Genomic DNA, 17562 nt, shown 5'->3' on the forward strand with positions numbered 1-17562 from the left:
ACTTTATTGCAATGGGCATATACGTCAGGTGGTGAAATATCAAGAAGAGGCGTAGCGTTTATTGTAAGTAAGAAAACTAATAAAAACATTATCTATATAATCAAAAAATCAGATAGAGTAATGTCAATTCTAGTGAAATCTAAATCTAGAGATATGCTGATCATTCAAATATATGCTCCTACAGAACAGAATGAGGAAGCAGAAATAGATATCATGTATGCTGAAATAGAATGGTGTATAAAGGAAGTCGGAGGCAAGAAAGATCGAGTTATTTGTGCTATGGGTGACTGGAACGCAAAAGTTGGATCAGAGAGAATACCTACACACGTGGGTCCATTTGGACTAGGAATTCGGAATGAGAGAGGACAAAAGCTGATTGATTTCTGTAACAAGCACAATCTCATCATAACTAACACTTATTTTGAGCAAAAACCAACAGCAAGATACACATGGGAAAGTCCGGATGGAAGATACAAAAATCAATTAGACTATATTGTAGTCAGTAAACGTTACTTCAATGGAATACGGAACTTAAAGGTGATGCCAAGTGCTGACTGTCGATCTGATCATAGGTTGGTCTTAATGAAGATGAATATTCGCCCGAAAACAATAAAATTTAAAAGAAGTCAACCCCTAAAATGGGATCTGCAAATGGTACAAAATCCGATCATAAAATCAAAATTTAATGAAAATATTTGAGAACTGCTGTCTGCACAGTGGCAAAACGAAAATGAACCTTCTAAATGGAATAGACTACAAGCAGCTATCATAACATCTGCTAAAAACCACATCAATAAACAAGAAGAAAGAAAGAAAAAACCATGGATAACTCATGAGATAATCAACCTTATTGATGAAAGAAGAAGAACATTGAAAAGAGGAGCAAATGAAGAAGAAAGGTTAAGATATAAAACTTTGGATAAAAGAATCAAACAGTTATGTAAAAGATTGAAAGAAAACTAGATAAATAGGCAGTGCACTGAGATAGAAGAATTACAAAATAGGAACAAAACCAGAGAAGCATTCCTGAAAGTGAAAGAACTTAATGGAAAAACAAAACGCACACAGTCTAATAACATCAAGGACAAAGATGGAAACATACTCATTGATAAGGAAAAGTTAAATGGAAGATGGGTGGAGTACTTATCAGATCTCTATGATGATGATAATGGTAACATGTTAGATGATTCACGACACCTTAAGTTAAACGTAACAACAGATACCACTCTACTCACAAGAAAGGAGGTAGAACATGTAATTAAGAATCTTCCTAATAATAAATCCCCTGGGTGTGATAATATTCCGGCTGAGCTGATGAAAGCTTTGACTAGCAATAATAACAACTATTTAGTGGAATCCATTCAGGACACTATAAAACAATACAATTGCCAGAAGTTTTTACAACATCTATCTGTATACCAATTCCAAAGAAACATAATGCACAAAATTGTGAGGGTTACAGAACTGTGAGCATAATATCCCATGCATCTAAAATTATTTTAACTTTCGTTAACAAACAAATTGAAAGAGCCATAAGAAGTGAATTGAGTGAACAACAGAAAGGCTTCAGAAGAGGAATGGGAACCATTAATGCGATCCCGGAACTAAAAATACTAATGGAAAGATCACTTGAAAGAAATAGGAACGCTTACATATACTTCATAGACTTTCAGAAGGCTTTTGACTGGGTAAAACATAATAAAATGTTCAATATATTAGATAAATTAGACATAGAAGATCATGTACTTAAGATTATAAAAATGATGTACACCAAATAGAAAATGCAGCTCTTTAACTCTGAGACTTCTGAAGTGAAAATAAAAAGAGGAGTTAGACAAGGTTGTATCCTTTCACCAAATCTATTTAATATCTATAGTGAAAGAGTGATGAAAAAGATTGAAAAACAAAAAACAGGAATTAGTATCAATGTTATAAAATACAACAATCTTTGATATGCTGATGATACCATTCTAATAGCAGAAAACAGGAACAAATTAATCAAATTACTGCAGTTACTAATTGAAGAAGGTAAAGAATTTGGATTAGATATTAATGCAAAGAAAAAAAAAATTTATAAAAATCTCAAAAGAAAGCAGATCCGAGCCAGAAATATTCATAAACAATATGATAATTGAACATACAACAGAATACAAATATTTAGGCACCTACTTTACTGCAGATGGAAATCAAGATAAAGAAATAAAAATAAGAACAGCCATAGCTAAAGATACATTCTGGAAAAATAAAGATCTGCTCAGAAGTTCTGTGAGTATCGAGACAAAGAAAAGAATGATAAGAACATTAGTGTGCCCAATTTTCACATATGGAAGTCAGACCTGGATATTCAAGAAGAGAGTAAGGCAACAGATAATGGCCTTTTGAAATGTGGTGCTAAAGGAGAGCTCTGAAAATCACATGGACAGAACATGTGACAAATACAGATATGTCCTACAGAGAATGATAACACAGAAATCTTTGTTACAGGAAATGATCCAGAGAAAGATGAGATTGGCAGGACATGTACTGAGAAGTTCAGCAGGACAGAGGATACTAACAGTTTTAGAAGGAAAAATTATGGGAAAAGGATCAAGAGGCAAAAAACGAAGGACATGGCTTGAAAATATAAGATCATGAACAGGGTCACATGGCTATGCAGAAACAAAAAGGAAAGCCACCAAGAGAGAGAACTGGAAGGACATGGTGCTGCACCCTCTCACTGAGGAAGCTACATGAAGAAGAAGAAGAAGATTACTTTATTGAACAAATCATCCCATAATTTTCGAGTGAGTTTCTAAAGGTATGTCGTTACTACAATTAGAACTCCTACATAATAATCATTTTTTTTATTGTTTTTTCAAATATTTACATATGTACAATGATCATCTATTCAGTATATTATTTTACAAGGTTCAGCACTTTGTGCTACATATAATGAGATTTAAATAGATTTAAATAGTAATGATGATAACAGCTTTTTTTTTATATATATAAGAATTATAATAATAATTTACAATTATATTGTTCAGTAATAATAATAATAATAATAATAATAATAATAATAATAATAATAATAATAATAATCATAATATCAGAGGAACTTGGTAGTGTAAGGAAATCAGGGAGACAAAACCATTGTTCTAAAAATGCAAAATTTTTTCCCCATAGCTTGTAAAATAGCAACCGATTCCCGCCTAGCTGATTCTGTCTGCTTTCTAATTACTATGAAAGTTTGCATTAAAAAAAAAAAACGCGAAATAATATTAAAAAGAAAAGAAAGCAAAATTTACGAATAAGCAAAAAGTTCAGAACTGGCGCTATAGATTAGCAAATGGGCTATTTATCTTAGAGACATCACATTAAAACAAGTTTGCAAATAATCGGGCCTCTCATAAAAAGATGACTTTTGCAATAGCATTCCTGTACAGTGACATCATTTGCTATGCTGCAACTGAAATTAGAGCCATTTTTAGCTTCATTACTGTCCAGTTTATTTATTACCATTTGTAAACACAGTTGTATATTTCTGTGTCGTTTCAAATGGTAGGCCAAATTTTGCTAATAAAATTGATCCCATTTAATCTAAAGTTTATATGATTTAACAAAATTTAGTGAAAATCCTAAATAATTTCATTAAATTCCATCCACCAACACTGAAATTGTTATTTTATTTTTTATTTATTTATTTTTGTATCGTTTCGAAATATTTTTCATAAATTTGCCAATTTGCAATCGGTCCGATTGACAACAAAATTGAGTGAGAGAGAGAGAGAGATGGACAAAGTTTAGCACAAACGTCCCTCTCAAATTAACAACTTTTATTACAATCCGTCCAACCAGAGGGAGTTGTTAGATTTGCGCAAGTGGAGGGAGGGGATGAAACACAGATAGCTAAACATAAAAGTTGGCTGATTTGAGCAAGGCGCCAATTTCAAAAAAAAAAAAAAAAACACCGAACTACTGTTTTTGTTTTCCTTTCTATCACCAAAATACCAAGCGACTTATAACTACGTATATAACTGCTTCATTACAATGGCATATTTAAATATCTTCTAGAATTGAAAGATTAGAAATTAGACATATTAAACGCAAACAGTTATCAAAATTACTAAAGAAAATTTTATTTAAAAATGACACAAACTTTTCCCCCCCAAAATCTACCTTTATTATTACCGTTTCAATTCGATGTTTATGAATCTAAACTACTACTACCAATAATATGAATAATAAAGAATCAATCAGTCTTTATTATTCTTACCTTACTATTTACAATATATGCATGTGCAGAAATGCGCATACACGCACATAGGTTATACGCATTTAATAATAATTATTATCATCATACGTCTAAGATATTATTTTTATTATTACATTTCCTGTTCACTACAATGATTCAATATACACAATGCTTACTATACTCATTTTAATAATAATAATGATGATGATGATGATGATGATGATGAGCCTGTGTAGCTCAGTGGATGTGACGTTTGCCAACCACGGCGCTTGGCCGCACGAAGGAAGACTTGGTTTCGAGTTTAGTCGGCGACTAGAGGAAATTTTTCTAAGCCTTTTTTTCGACCGGTTCCCGAGTTAGTCGATCTCTGGCACGGGCAAGCAGGTTTTTCCTCCCGGAAACTCGGGTTTTTCGTCCTGTAAACTCAAGAAAATCGACCGTAGAACCCACATTATTTCAGACATTAAATATATTGTGTTAGGGTTAGGGACCACGAGATGGCGGCACATTTGAGCCGTCTCTCTTCACTGAGTACCGCTTAATTAGTGACAGCCATGGGCCATCTATCTCTGATTGGTACCAGTGGAGATTGAACTGCCCACTCAGTCTCCAAAAGTTAGATAGGGCTAAATGGCCTCGCCTACTCCCCGTATACGGGGAATAAAAAGCGTTAGCTGATTTTTTTTTTAATAATAATAATAATAATAATAATAATAATAATAATAATAATAATAATAATACAGGCATAGTTCATTCTATTCCCATCTTTCGAAGCTAATGTAATAATGATTATTATTTTTGTAATAAATACACAGTCTTGCCATAAATACTGCTACAATTTCCTTATGGGCCCGCACTGCTCACAGAATCTCGAGAGCCCAATTCCGTCAGTGGCTCTGTGCGCAGCCAACATTTGGGTGTTTATCCGTAGAGAGAGAGAGAGAGAGAGAGAGAGAGAGAGAGAGAGAGAGAAATGTTTAGCTGTATGGGTTAACATGCAGTGGGCAGATTATGAGAACTGTGTAGCTGTAATAACACTTCACAAGGTTGGAATGCAGTCACCTATCATTTTCAACACGCTAAAATACTCGGGATCAGCAGGATGCTTGTGTATCGGACTATCAGCAGTTATAACGATACAGAACACATATCTGGCTCACAAAGAACATGTCGACTACGCTGCATTAGGAAGCAACAGCTTGTGAGGGCTGTGAAGGCACGCCTCCGTCGTCATCCTGTGAGAATGCAGAAAGTGATGTCGCGAGAGATGAACGTTCCGCAGAGAACTATGTCATCTGTACTAATTGATGACCTGGGGTAAGAGCCTATCATCGTTCTACTGAACACTTCCTAACACCACAACTTATGGGGCAGAGAGTGATAAAATCAAAGGCACTTCTCCGGAGGTACGCTGACAACAGACACAGAGATATCCTCTTCACAGATAAGAAGATTTTCATCCAGGATTCAGAGAGGTCATTACCCCGCATCAGTGATGGTTTGATGGGGAGTGACATATCAGGATGTATCCAAATTTCATTTCTGCGAGAAAGGGTTCAAAACCTTCACAAAAGTGTATCAAGACACTATGCTGGAACCTATGGTACGGTCCCTAAACAACACTTTGTTTCATGGTAGGCAGTGGACATTCCAACAAGATTCAGCCTCTGCACACAAGGCGAGGACCAAACAACAGTGGTTGGAGGCGAATGTACCCGACCACACATCACCATCTGATTGGCTGTCTGGAAGTCCCGATATGAATCCACTGGACTTGAAATTGTAGTCGGAGCTCGAGAGAGTGGTCTGCAAGAAACGACACTTCAGCATCCAGCCTAAAGGTGGATTTGGGATGAGCAGTGGCAGCGTTGCCGTTGGATGTTGTGCGTGTTATGCCATCGATATTTAGTCTCACAGACTTCGGGTGCGTGAAAGAGTACTGCTATATGCACGTTATATATACAAATACATACAAACCATGCGTATGTGTGTGTATTTATGGCCAGACAAGGTACACTGTATATGTATGATGGAACGCGTGCACTACGTACATTCCATGTAAGAGCCTGTGTAGCTCAGCTGGTATAGACGAGCCCTTTGGTTGGAAAGAACTGAGTTCGAATCACGTTTATGACAAGAAGAACGTTTAGTGGGTGTTTTCAATGGTGAAAACACTTGATAAAGTGAGTTAGCCGATCTCATAAGGTGGCACGAAAACACAGGATTTTCGTTCCTCAAAATAAGCAACCGGCCCCATGAACACAAACACACATATCTGCAGACATATATTAATTGCGAGTTATAAGAGATCAAAGCCTCACCATCTTATCTTTCTACTGCACATTATGGATCGCAAGTAGAGATTACACTTGACAGGACAAGATTTCGCCTGTGTTTGGGGGTGCGCGCGCGCGCGCGCACAGCATGGTTAGGCTTGTTGTAGTTAGTGACATTTATTGGAACAAAAAATTTCAGTTTTTGATAGAGAAATATTCTTTGAATAGTTTACTATATTGTTTACATGTTTACTTGGAAGTATACCGATAGCGATATAGTGAAGATTAATCAGCGTATCAGACATCTGTGTAAAATACTGATAACGATTAAACGACTCGTATACGAAAATATAACTTCTGCATTACTTCAACCTTAGTATCACCTACGGGTCTGTCTCCCAATGATGAGATCTAAATAAAGGTCGAAACCGGTCTAAGTAGTGACCCTTCCCATTATACATGTCCGCAAGAAGATGCGCGTTGCATTTTGGAATACTATGTCAAGTGACGTGAAGTCATTAGCTTCTTTATACGAGTTGTCCGTCCTAAAAATAGTTCAAGCGCAAACTTGTTTGTGGATAAAGAAAACGAAGAATATAATTTCTTGGTATCTTGAATTTATATTACAACAACACAATAACGATTACAAATCACGATACTGTAAACATTCGTAACTTTGAAAATTTCTATAAAATGCATTTATATAAAATAAATGAATAATATATACTGGCTTAAATAAACAGTCGGAGGAACTTTTTCAAGTGACTAGACTTGAACTTAAGTCTAGTTCAGGCAGCCTAGCCCAGAAGATGCAAGCTTCACTTCCACTGAGCATAGGCCTCATATTATTTTGACACAATCTCAAATTTAAGTGTTAATATTTTTATCTTAAATAAGGTAAAAATACTTTCTAATTTTGTTTTTCATAATCACTTAGAAATTTAGGTCTCTAAAGTTGATATTGAGAATATATCCTATCATATGTGTTACATTGTAGAATGTGAAAGATATACAGCATCAGAATTCCAAACCCAAAATTCATCAACTTACCTTGGCTCCATTCACGTAAAATACCAGTTGGGAACCATCATATGAAATCATTAGATGGAACCACTCTCCGGGTACAAAGCCAGTGGGTGAAACTAACAGCGAACTCTCGCGACTTTGAAACGTCTGAAGACTGAAAAAGAAACGAGCATTTCTCTCGTTCATTTTATCCAGTGTTTTAATTCCCAGCTTCCAGCCTTTTCCTGGAAAAGGAGAACAGGCATCTACGCTTTCTAGAAAGACAGAAATGCAAGCAGTGAGATAAAAATCCGATATTATACAATGGTATAAACACGATTTTGGCCCACCCAACACTAAAGTGCAGCTAGCTATTCATGAATTTTCTTTAGACTTTGTGAGCTCTCAGGACCTTCAAAGTGAGAGGGATTCGAAGTACTTACGTCCATTGATGCGTTCACATAAATCCCAGAAGTAAAAAAGGAATATGGAAAAGCCTAAACGTACTTAGAAAAGTATGTGACAGAATAAGAGAGAAAGATAGCTGGTTGGCAGAACAAAAGAGGAGCAGAGTTTATATATATATATATATATATATATATATATATATATAAACACACAGTATGACTTCCATGAAACACTGTATATTTACAGTACCAACGTATGATGAGCGGGCCAAGTATGTGTAGCTTAGTAGAAGTGGCGTTTGCACTCTACGACGCTAGACTGGACAACGAAAGTCTTTGGTTCGAATCTAGCTGCTGACTAGAGGAACATTTTCTAGCCTTTTCTCGATCGGTTCTGAGTTAGTGGATCTATGGCATGTACAAGCAGGTTTTTTTCTCCCGGAAACTCGGGTTTTTAATCCCGTAAAATAAAGAAAATTGGCCGTCGAATCCACTATTTTAAGACATTAAAAATATTGTTTTAGGGTTAGGGACCACTAGATGGCGGCACTTACTAGCCGCCTTCTTCACTGCGTACCAATTAATTAGTGATAGCCTTGGGCCAGCTATCTCGGATTGGCTACTAGTGGATATTGAACTGCCTACTCAGTCTCCAAATGTTAGATAAGGCTAAAACAGCCTCGCCTACTCCCTATGCGGGAACAAAAAGGCGTTAGCTGAGTGTTTTTACAATCCTATAACGCCGTTTATTCCCCCAAAGGGAGTAGATGATGGTCCCTCAGCCCTAACTGTTTTAAAGACAGCAGGACAGACTGCCATTGCTGAATTCAAGTTATTAATGAACCAAAACATTCCAAAGTACACAACAGATGACTGCCGCAATCTCGTAAAATTCCTCTTGTGCCTTATCCCATCTATTTGGAGTCAGCATTTTTACGTGATGCGCCTTTACACGAGCGATCCCAACCGACTTCTCGCATAACCTGACGATTGGGGGAAAGGTATTGTATGTTTGTGGAGGTGTGTTCACAGGGCTGGTTTGCCTGTTCTGAGGGACGAAAAATCCGATTTTCCAGGAGGAAAAACCCTCCACCGCAGTGTGAGACTGGCTAACTCACCTTTAGTCGAAAGAGACCAGATAAAGGTTCTTCATGTCATGGGCAGGAATCAAGTCCAGGTCTTTCTGGCCAAAGGGCTTAGTTTATACTGACTGAGCTACGGAGGCTCCCTGCCACCTCGTAGCCCTAAACCCTAACAATTGTATTATTGTCTGTAATAGTACGAATTCTACATTTTTTTTTAGATGAAAGAGTTAAAAATCCGAGTTTTTGGAAGAAAAGCCTCCTTACCTGTGCCAAAAAATGCATAGAAAAAGGTCCTGTAATCGGCGCCATATAAAACTTAAATTTAATTTACTTTACATTAAATTATAGTAAGTTTAAATCCATCTCATTCATTAAAAATTTCATTCAAATCATATATACTAGTTGTGGTAGTGGTGGAGGTGGGCGGTAGATGGCGTTGATGGAGATGATTCGTAGTAGAGGTTCGGTATAGTGGTTGAGACAGTTGTAGGTGTCCTCCCGCGATGATGAGTCTTCGGACTCCTTGGAGGTGTCACGAATAATAATAATAATAATAATAATAATAATAATAATAATAATAATAATATATATGACTAGAGGAAATTTTTCTAAGCCTTTTTTCGACCGGTTCCCGAGTTAGTCGATCTCTGGCACGGGCAAGCAGGTTTTTCCTCCCGGAAACTCGGGTTTTTCGTCCTGTAAACTCAAGAAAATCGACCGTAGAACCCACATTATTTCAGACATTAAATATATTGTGTTAGGGTTAGAGACCACGAGATGGCGGCACATTTGAGCCGTCTCTCTTCACTGCGTACCGCTTAATTAGTGATAGCCTTGGGCCGTCTGTCTCTGATTGGGTACCAGTGGAGATTGAACTGCCCACTCAGTCTCCAAAAGTTAGATAGGGCTAAATGGCCTCGCCTACTCCCGTATATACGGGAATAAAAAGGCGTTAGCTGATTTTTTTTTTTTTTTTTTAATAATATATGTGTATGAACATCAAAATTTTCATCGAATATTTTTTAAAACTTATGTTTCAGTTGACAAGCTTGAAAGGACCTTATGAAACGTTCCTCTTCTAATACAACGGGAAATCGAATTCAGAGCTTTTCAAGCACATGACCAATTAAATCACCAGTGGAATGAAACCAAACAACAACAAAAAAAAAAAAAACATGTAGAAATATCACTCTAGTCCATGTAACTGTTTTCAAGTGAAGGCATTTTAAAAAGTAATTCAATTATTATTTAAATATTTCCAGCCATACTCGCCTACGATTTAGACATATACCTTTATTATTATTATTTTATTCACATAATTGATACACTGTCAAAACAAGATATCATATAAATAAAAATTTGACTGGTGATTCAGAACAATTCAGATTCTACCCAAGAATCCAAGAATAGTCCGTCAGGTAGCGTCGTAAAATATGGACTGTTCCAAGTAATGCTGTTTTTTGTAGGTCATATGGGGTCACTTAGTTGATGTTTAATTGCTGTAAATAGTTGGATAGCTTCTTTGAAGTTGCACCAAGTGCACCGATAACTATTGGGGTGACTTTGGGGACTTAAGCCACAGCCTGCCAACTTCGATTGCCAGATCTCGATATTTAGTCATTTTTCCCAGTTCTTTGTTGTTAATGTTGTTATCACTGGTACTGCGATATCAATAATCCAAACCTGTCGATGTTCGATAATTGTGATGCCAGGTCTATTATGTTCCAAATGCCGATCAGTTTGTATTCTAAAGTCTCACAGAAAGTTTGCTGTTTCGTTTTCCAATACTGTCTCTATTTTATGCTGCCACCAGTTATCAGAAGTAGGAGAGCCATATTTTTTGCATACATGCCAATGAACTATTTTGGCCACTTGATCATGGCGGTATCAATAAAAAAAGAACCATAGCTGAAATACTGGAAGAATCTCTAGATAATGAAAGTTGGCATACCTTTAATACATACTGTGAATCTCAAGCAGCCAGAATACAATATAATAACAAAGTAAATCTTATAAGAAATTTTGAAACGTTAAAGAGATTACAAAATAATAGGAACTCAAAACCACACATCAATATTGACAAAGTCGTTATCAACAAATCCTCCTATATACTTTCAGATGTAGAACAAAGCATCCTTAGTAAAGGTCTAAACTTCATTCCTTCACCAAAATTAATACCAAAGGAAACACTACTTACAAAAATAGAAAGAGCTGCTTCTTTTCTCCCTCCACAAGATGCAAACCTTCTACGTATTGAATCAATCTTTATTATCAATAACGCAAAACCACCTGCAGACAACATTACTTCAACTGAACGCAAAGCTATTAAAAGTTTAAAAAACAACAGAGATATAATCATCCTCCCTGCAGATAAAGGAAATGCAACAGTCATCATGAACTCCGAAGATTACAAGAATAAAATGATTAATTTACTACATAATGATACCTACTCAATACTTGAGAGAGAGATCCAACTCGTGAACTTCAAAATCGTACAAACAACTTATTAAAAACAACAACTGAATTATCCCGAAACGTCCGTTTATCTCTTCGCTCTCTCCATCCGTTAATTCCTCGCATATATGGTGTTCCTAAAATCCATAAAGAGAACACTCCATTACGCCCAATTGTAGAAGGTATCGATTCTCCTACATACAATCTTTCAAAATACCTTGCCAAATACCTCAAAAGTTTTTCAGGGAAATCACCTTCCTTTATCAAGAACACTACAGAATTTGTTACATACATCAAGGATATTACAGTTGATGAAAATGACATCATGGCTAGCTTGGACATAACTTCTTTGTTCACTAATGTCCCAACAGATGAAGTCCTAACATTACTCAAGGACAAGTTATCCAAAAAAATGTTAGCCTTGCTTACACATTGCATCAGGTCCGGTTACTTCAAATTTCAAGATAATATTTACAAACAAAATCATGGACTGGCTATGGGTAATCCTTTATCTCCTGTTCTTGCAAATATTTACTTAGAAGATTTTGAAACCAAGGCTATCTCTTCCTTTATTTTAACACCTAAAGTTTGGAAACGTTATGTGGATGATGTCTTCATTGTTTGGAGCCATGGACATGAATCCCTTATGGTTTTCCTCGAACATCTCAATAGCCGACATCAAAGTATTAAGTTTACTGCTGAGCTTGAAACGGATAATTCCTCGCCTTTTCTTGATGTCAAACTGACTCGCTCTTCTGCTGGTAAACTAAAAATATCGATATATAGAAAACCCACACAAACCAACAGATATCTGCACAGTCAATCTCATCATTTCCCTCCTCATAAGCTTGGAATAATTTCCACCTTGGGACATAGAGCCCGTTCTCTTCTTGATGATCCAAATGAACTGCTTACAGAAATAAACCATCTGAAAACTTCTTTCGAAGTTAATGGATATTCCAAGAAAATCATTAACAAATTCCTTCTTAATCCTCCCAGACATCACTCAGAAGATACAAATAGATTCAAAAGCAATATATCTATTCCTTACATAAATACTGTTTCACATAAATTAGCAAAAGTTCTAAAAAAATACAATATCAGAACCTTGTTCACTCCACTTCCAAAGATCCGTTCCTTAATTAGCCACCCAAAACCTTGTCATCATCAACTCAAATACCCTGGCGTATATAAAATATTATGTGACTGCGATATTCCTTATTTCGGGCAGACAGACAAATCTGTCGAAATGCGCATGGAAGAACACATGAGAGACATTACTTACAAGAGACAGCGAGCAAGTGCATTATCAAGTCATATCCTCTTCTCGGCTAATCCTAATGATAATAACCGAAGTCACAAAGTCTGCTGGGAAAAATCTACAAACATCTTCCGTTGCAGTGACGAAATAGAGAGAAACATTGTGGAATCGAGAGAAATCATCTTCAATCCTGTTCATCTAAATAACAACTTAAGCTACACCCTCCCGGATAGTCATTCAGCTGTAATCATGTACTGGCGTTCACGTGATGCAGCAAGCACGCACTCTCCCAACAATGCAACAAATGAAAGAACAGCTTCAAATACAACTACAACGTTTTAATGCTAATTATGTATAAAGACTGTCTATGATGTTCATAGTCTTTTAACCCTCAATGTTTAGTGTTTTTTCTTTTATAATGTCACCTGAAGAAGGCTGTTACAGGCCGAAACTAGTAGTGTGTTTATATTAAAACCTTTTTAATTAAATCTCGGTTCTAGTCATTCAATATTTTTCATAAAACTATGTATGTTAACCGAGTCAATGATCATTCTGTCATATATATATATATATATATATATATATATATATATACAGGGTGTTCGGGATAAATTTGACATATTTATAATTAATTATATTTTTCCGTAAGTTACATGTATTAACACACACTTCTCTTCATTTAAAAGTTTGGACCCTTCTTCATTCATATACAAGATGTCAGAAAGGATGGATAGCTGGAACCCACCTGAATCATGGAAGAGAATAACTTGTAGCATGATGATTCGTGCCCGCCATCAAAATAAGGATATTACGACTGCTGCCCAATGCTCCCTGAATACAGTAAAAACAATCAGGCATGAACTAGAGACTTGCAATGGTGACTACGAGGATGTAGCAAGAAGAAAGATCCCTAGCAGACGATCTGATTGCGTTCGTACAGCAGAATTCCTCGCAAATCTGCAGGAACAGGTGTTGAAGAACCCTGGCATTGGAATTCGGGCTTTGTTCGTGGAGTTGCTAACTGTAGTCAAGCCCTGGATAACAAGGGTAGACAATGGTAGGCCGTATGTATGGCAGCAGGATTCGGCCCCTTGCCACACCTCTGGGAAAAGTCAAAAATGGTTGTCTGAAAATTTCTACGACTTCACCAGTCCAAATGTTTGGCCTCCAAACTCCCCAGACCTTAACCCCATGGATTATTTTGTATGGGGCGCAGTTGAAAAAGACACCAATCGCACTTCCAGTAATACAAAAGCCCAGTTAATGGATAAAATTAAAACAGTTTTTGCGGCCCTTCCCAGGGAGACTGTAGCATCAGCTTGTTCGAGGTTCCGAAGCAGAATTGAAGCTGTGATCGATGCTAATGGTGGTTATTTTGAGTAAATCTTGTTGATAGTATTGTAATTAACTCTGCCTGTAATGTTTTTTTGTCAATTCATTAAATTTAATAGATACAAAGAAGATTTTCTTTTTCCTTACGAAACTGTCAAATTTATCCCGAACACCCTGTATATATATATATATATATATTTATATATATATATATATATATATATACATATTTTTTTTTTAATTTCTTTATTTATTTTTGTTTTTCTTTTCTATCACTAGAGGTCAGGCTAGAAAAAAGATTTATTAACTACGTAGATTTAGTTTACTGGTATAGAAAGCATGAGCATGTAGCTTGGTTCTGTATACAATTGTATTCTTCCGATGATGACCTCGATATAGAGGTCGAAACGTCAAGTTTTATTTTATTTGTAATTAATAAAATAATCTGTTCGACACGTGTGTTTTTGAGTCCCTAAATCTACAAATATGAATATTATAAGGGAAAGTTGAGGGGGAGAGAAGACGTGGAAGACCAACTAGAGAGCGGTTCAATGACATTGTGGAATTGAATGGTTTAAGAATGATGGGAGCGATAGACAAAGAGAAATGGAGAAGAGCTGCTCATCTGCTGCAACCCTCTTGCTAGAGGATGCTACCGGACAACGATGACGACGAATTTATAAAATATAAAGTGCAATTAATAATTTAACTGTATTAATTAACACAAATCTTTCTGATATACAGATTCAAGTAAGCACACAAAAATAGAGCGATTTGAATAATTTATCTTAGAATCAATAGCAGGTTTCCGGAAACTGTACCGTCTAGAAACAGAAGAGTTTTTTAAGATGAACAGCTAGTAAAACAATTGCAAGAAAAAAAAAAAGAGAGGAATATTCTCAGAACAATTACACTATTAAAGACGTAAAGCGCATGTCAGACCAACCCATGTAGTCATAAGGGCGAGTATACCAGCAGCACGTATATCCAAGACGCAATGAATGTGTCTTTATGACTACAGATTCTAAGAAACTGTGATTTAAATTTGAAACCATTATAGTACATCCCAGTTTCTCAAATTCAGACCATTCTCTCATTCACCAAACCCTATTTTGTTGAAATATTCCAGAGTATACAGTATCCTCTGCTCTTACAAAAATCCCGGTTCTACGGTCAATTTTCTTGAGTTTGCGGACGAAAAACTCAAGTTTCCAGGAGAAAAAACCGGCTTGCTCATGCCAGAGATCGATTAACTCAGGAACCGGTTGAAAAAAAAAAAAAAAAAGGCTTAGAAAAAGCTCCTCCAGTTGGCGACAGAGTTGAACTTATTAAATATAACTATGCATAAAAGTAAAAAATCTACGTCGAGACACTATGCTTTGTTCAACTCCTGATCAGAAGACGCCGAACTAGAGGGGGATCCCTTAGTACAACTTAAAGATCCATTCGAAAGGTACCATCACATGATGTACACATTCTAATACACTTGAAAACAGGACATCTTCTGTTCTTCTGTATTTGATGTCTGTAAGGGCAACACCTGATCGAAATAACTAACAACGTAGCAGATTTCGTGATGGCAAAACACGCTACTCGCCAATAAAGTGATTTGCTTTGATTCAATAATTTCTACAATCTCAGCGAATTCCTGCGCAATCTAATTCTCGTTCGCACTCTTCCGTTTACAGGAAATAATAATGAATAAGTGGTTAGCTAAAATATAAAATATAACTTTCGTCCATCCTAACCTTTCAAGGTTTCCTTTTTTATTTTCTATTTATTTATTTATTTTTTGTGATTCATACTCATGAAAGATGTAATCTTCAAGTACATTAGGAACAGGAGTGATGTAAGATTTTTTTGCTATTTTTTATTATATATATATATATATTATATACAGTATATTAAGTTAGATTGGGCTAAAAACGGCCTCGCCTATTCCCTATATATACGGGAATAAAAAGGCGTTAGCTGATTTTTTTTATTTTAATAAATAAATAATGGTTTATTCCTCATAATTTGAAAACCCTGTTATAAAGAGAGCAAGCATGGAACTTTTTAAAGCCACTTCAGGTCTACAATATGTGAGGCGGTGGTCTCACATCGTGCGATGAAATTCCTTTCTCACGTAATAAGACCTCCACGGCTATCCATGCCCAGAGTGGGATGATTTGAACTTATAGCCTGTTGGCTGGAGAATGGATATGCTAACTACTCAGCCAACCAGGCTGACATTGAGAGAATTAAGAGGAAGACCTTTAAATATCTCAATAAATCGCTTGTAATATGCGCTGCTCAGAAACTACACTCAAATTGAGTATTCTAACATGATAGCGAAGAATGAAATATGATTCACAGTACGCTGCAGGAAATAATCATTAGTTAACTATATCTATTCGGCATGAAAATAGATGTTGATGCATCTAATTTTCATGCCATAACCAGTAATGATAATTATTCTACCAATAATTATCGTTACTGGTAGAATATCAGTAATGATAATTATTTCTGCGTATATTGTATCTAGCAATGAACTTTAGAAATGCAAATAATTTACCGAGTATACGTGAAATAAAATAAAATAAATCCGCTTACCGAGTATTACTGCTGGATTGGCTTGCCCTCCCTCGGGCTTGCATCGCAGTTCGACAGTGAATGCTTGTCTAGGAATAGCTTCGTTAATTTTTCCATCTTCTCTGGCTAAAATACCGGTGTTAGCTAACAGCAGTAAAGCTGTGTCTTCGTGTTGAACGTGTGGTAAATCACTAGCTACTGCACGCCTTCCTCGGATATTACTGCCACCCCTAAGAAAAATTCGGTCTGAACTGAAGTCCCCTAACTGAACAGGTGACTGGGGGTTAGAAGAACACTGAGTCCATGCTTGTTCGCGTCTTTCGAGATGCAATTGGTAAGCATAGTCTTTTTGGTGTTGTAATTTGTTAATAGATGACGCTCTACTGCTTTGACACGCTAACCAAAAGATAAATATATGAAAACACGTAATTCCAGGCATCTTCATGTTGATTTCTATTTTTCTGCAGTTGCAGTAAAAGTCGCAAAAGTTTGCTTACATCACATCGCTAAATATTACAAAATACTCTTAACTGTATTAAGTAATTGATAATAAGAACAGATTACTAGCGTTATAAAATAGGACCGACAGTCGCGAAACTGCTCCCAAATCTCGATCAGTTTATTAGGTTAATAGCTGAGCAGATGTCTTGGTTACAATCGACTCTAGTCCACGGTCACAAAGCGACACCTTATTTTGTCTTCCAGTGTGACGTCATAACCTTGGCTCATCGTCCATAGAATAAGGTTACAGAAACGAAAAGAAAGTACAAAGGTTATGATGGCCAGTAACGATAACCTAGAAGAACTATTGCAATAATGACCTTTAAGTTAAGACAAAGTATGCTATTTGTTTACATGTTACCATTGCGACAAGGAAGTCAGTTAAATACGTGATATCCAGCTTGGTTTGTCCAACTGAAATATACTTATTTAT

The 17562-nt window shown here is 36.2% G+C and overlaps 1 protein-coding gene across 2 annotated transcripts in view; it reads right to left on the bottom strand.

The window, feature by feature from the left end:
• The window catches only part of LOC150094999 (pappalysin-1-like), a 171488-nt gene extending 154229 nt beyond the window's left edge, over nucleotides 1-17259 (bottom strand). For both annotated transcript variants that reach the window (XR_016550119.1, XM_090411011.1), the window contains exons 1-2: nucleotides 16650-17259; nucleotides 7561-7790 (exon numbers count right to left, since the gene is read on the bottom strand). Coding sequence is in view for 1 of the 2 variants with exons in the window: in XM_090411011.1 (XP_090267137.1) it covers nucleotides 7561-7790; nucleotides 16650-17073 (654 nt within the window). In the remaining variant the exon portion in view is untranslated. The remainder of the gene's footprint in view (nucleotides 1-7560; nucleotides 7791-16649) is intronic.
• Between the last annotated feature and the right edge of the window lie 303 nt (nucleotides 17260-17562).

This window comes from Typopeltis vanoorti, chromosome 21, assembly GCF_054136105.1.
Source record: "Typopeltis vanoorti isolate ZY-2024b chromosome 21, IOZ_Tvanoo_1.0, whole genome shotgun sequence".
Taxonomy (NCBI): Eukaryota; Metazoa; Arthropoda; class Arachnida; order Uropygi; family Thelyphonidae; genus Typopeltis; species Typopeltis vanoorti.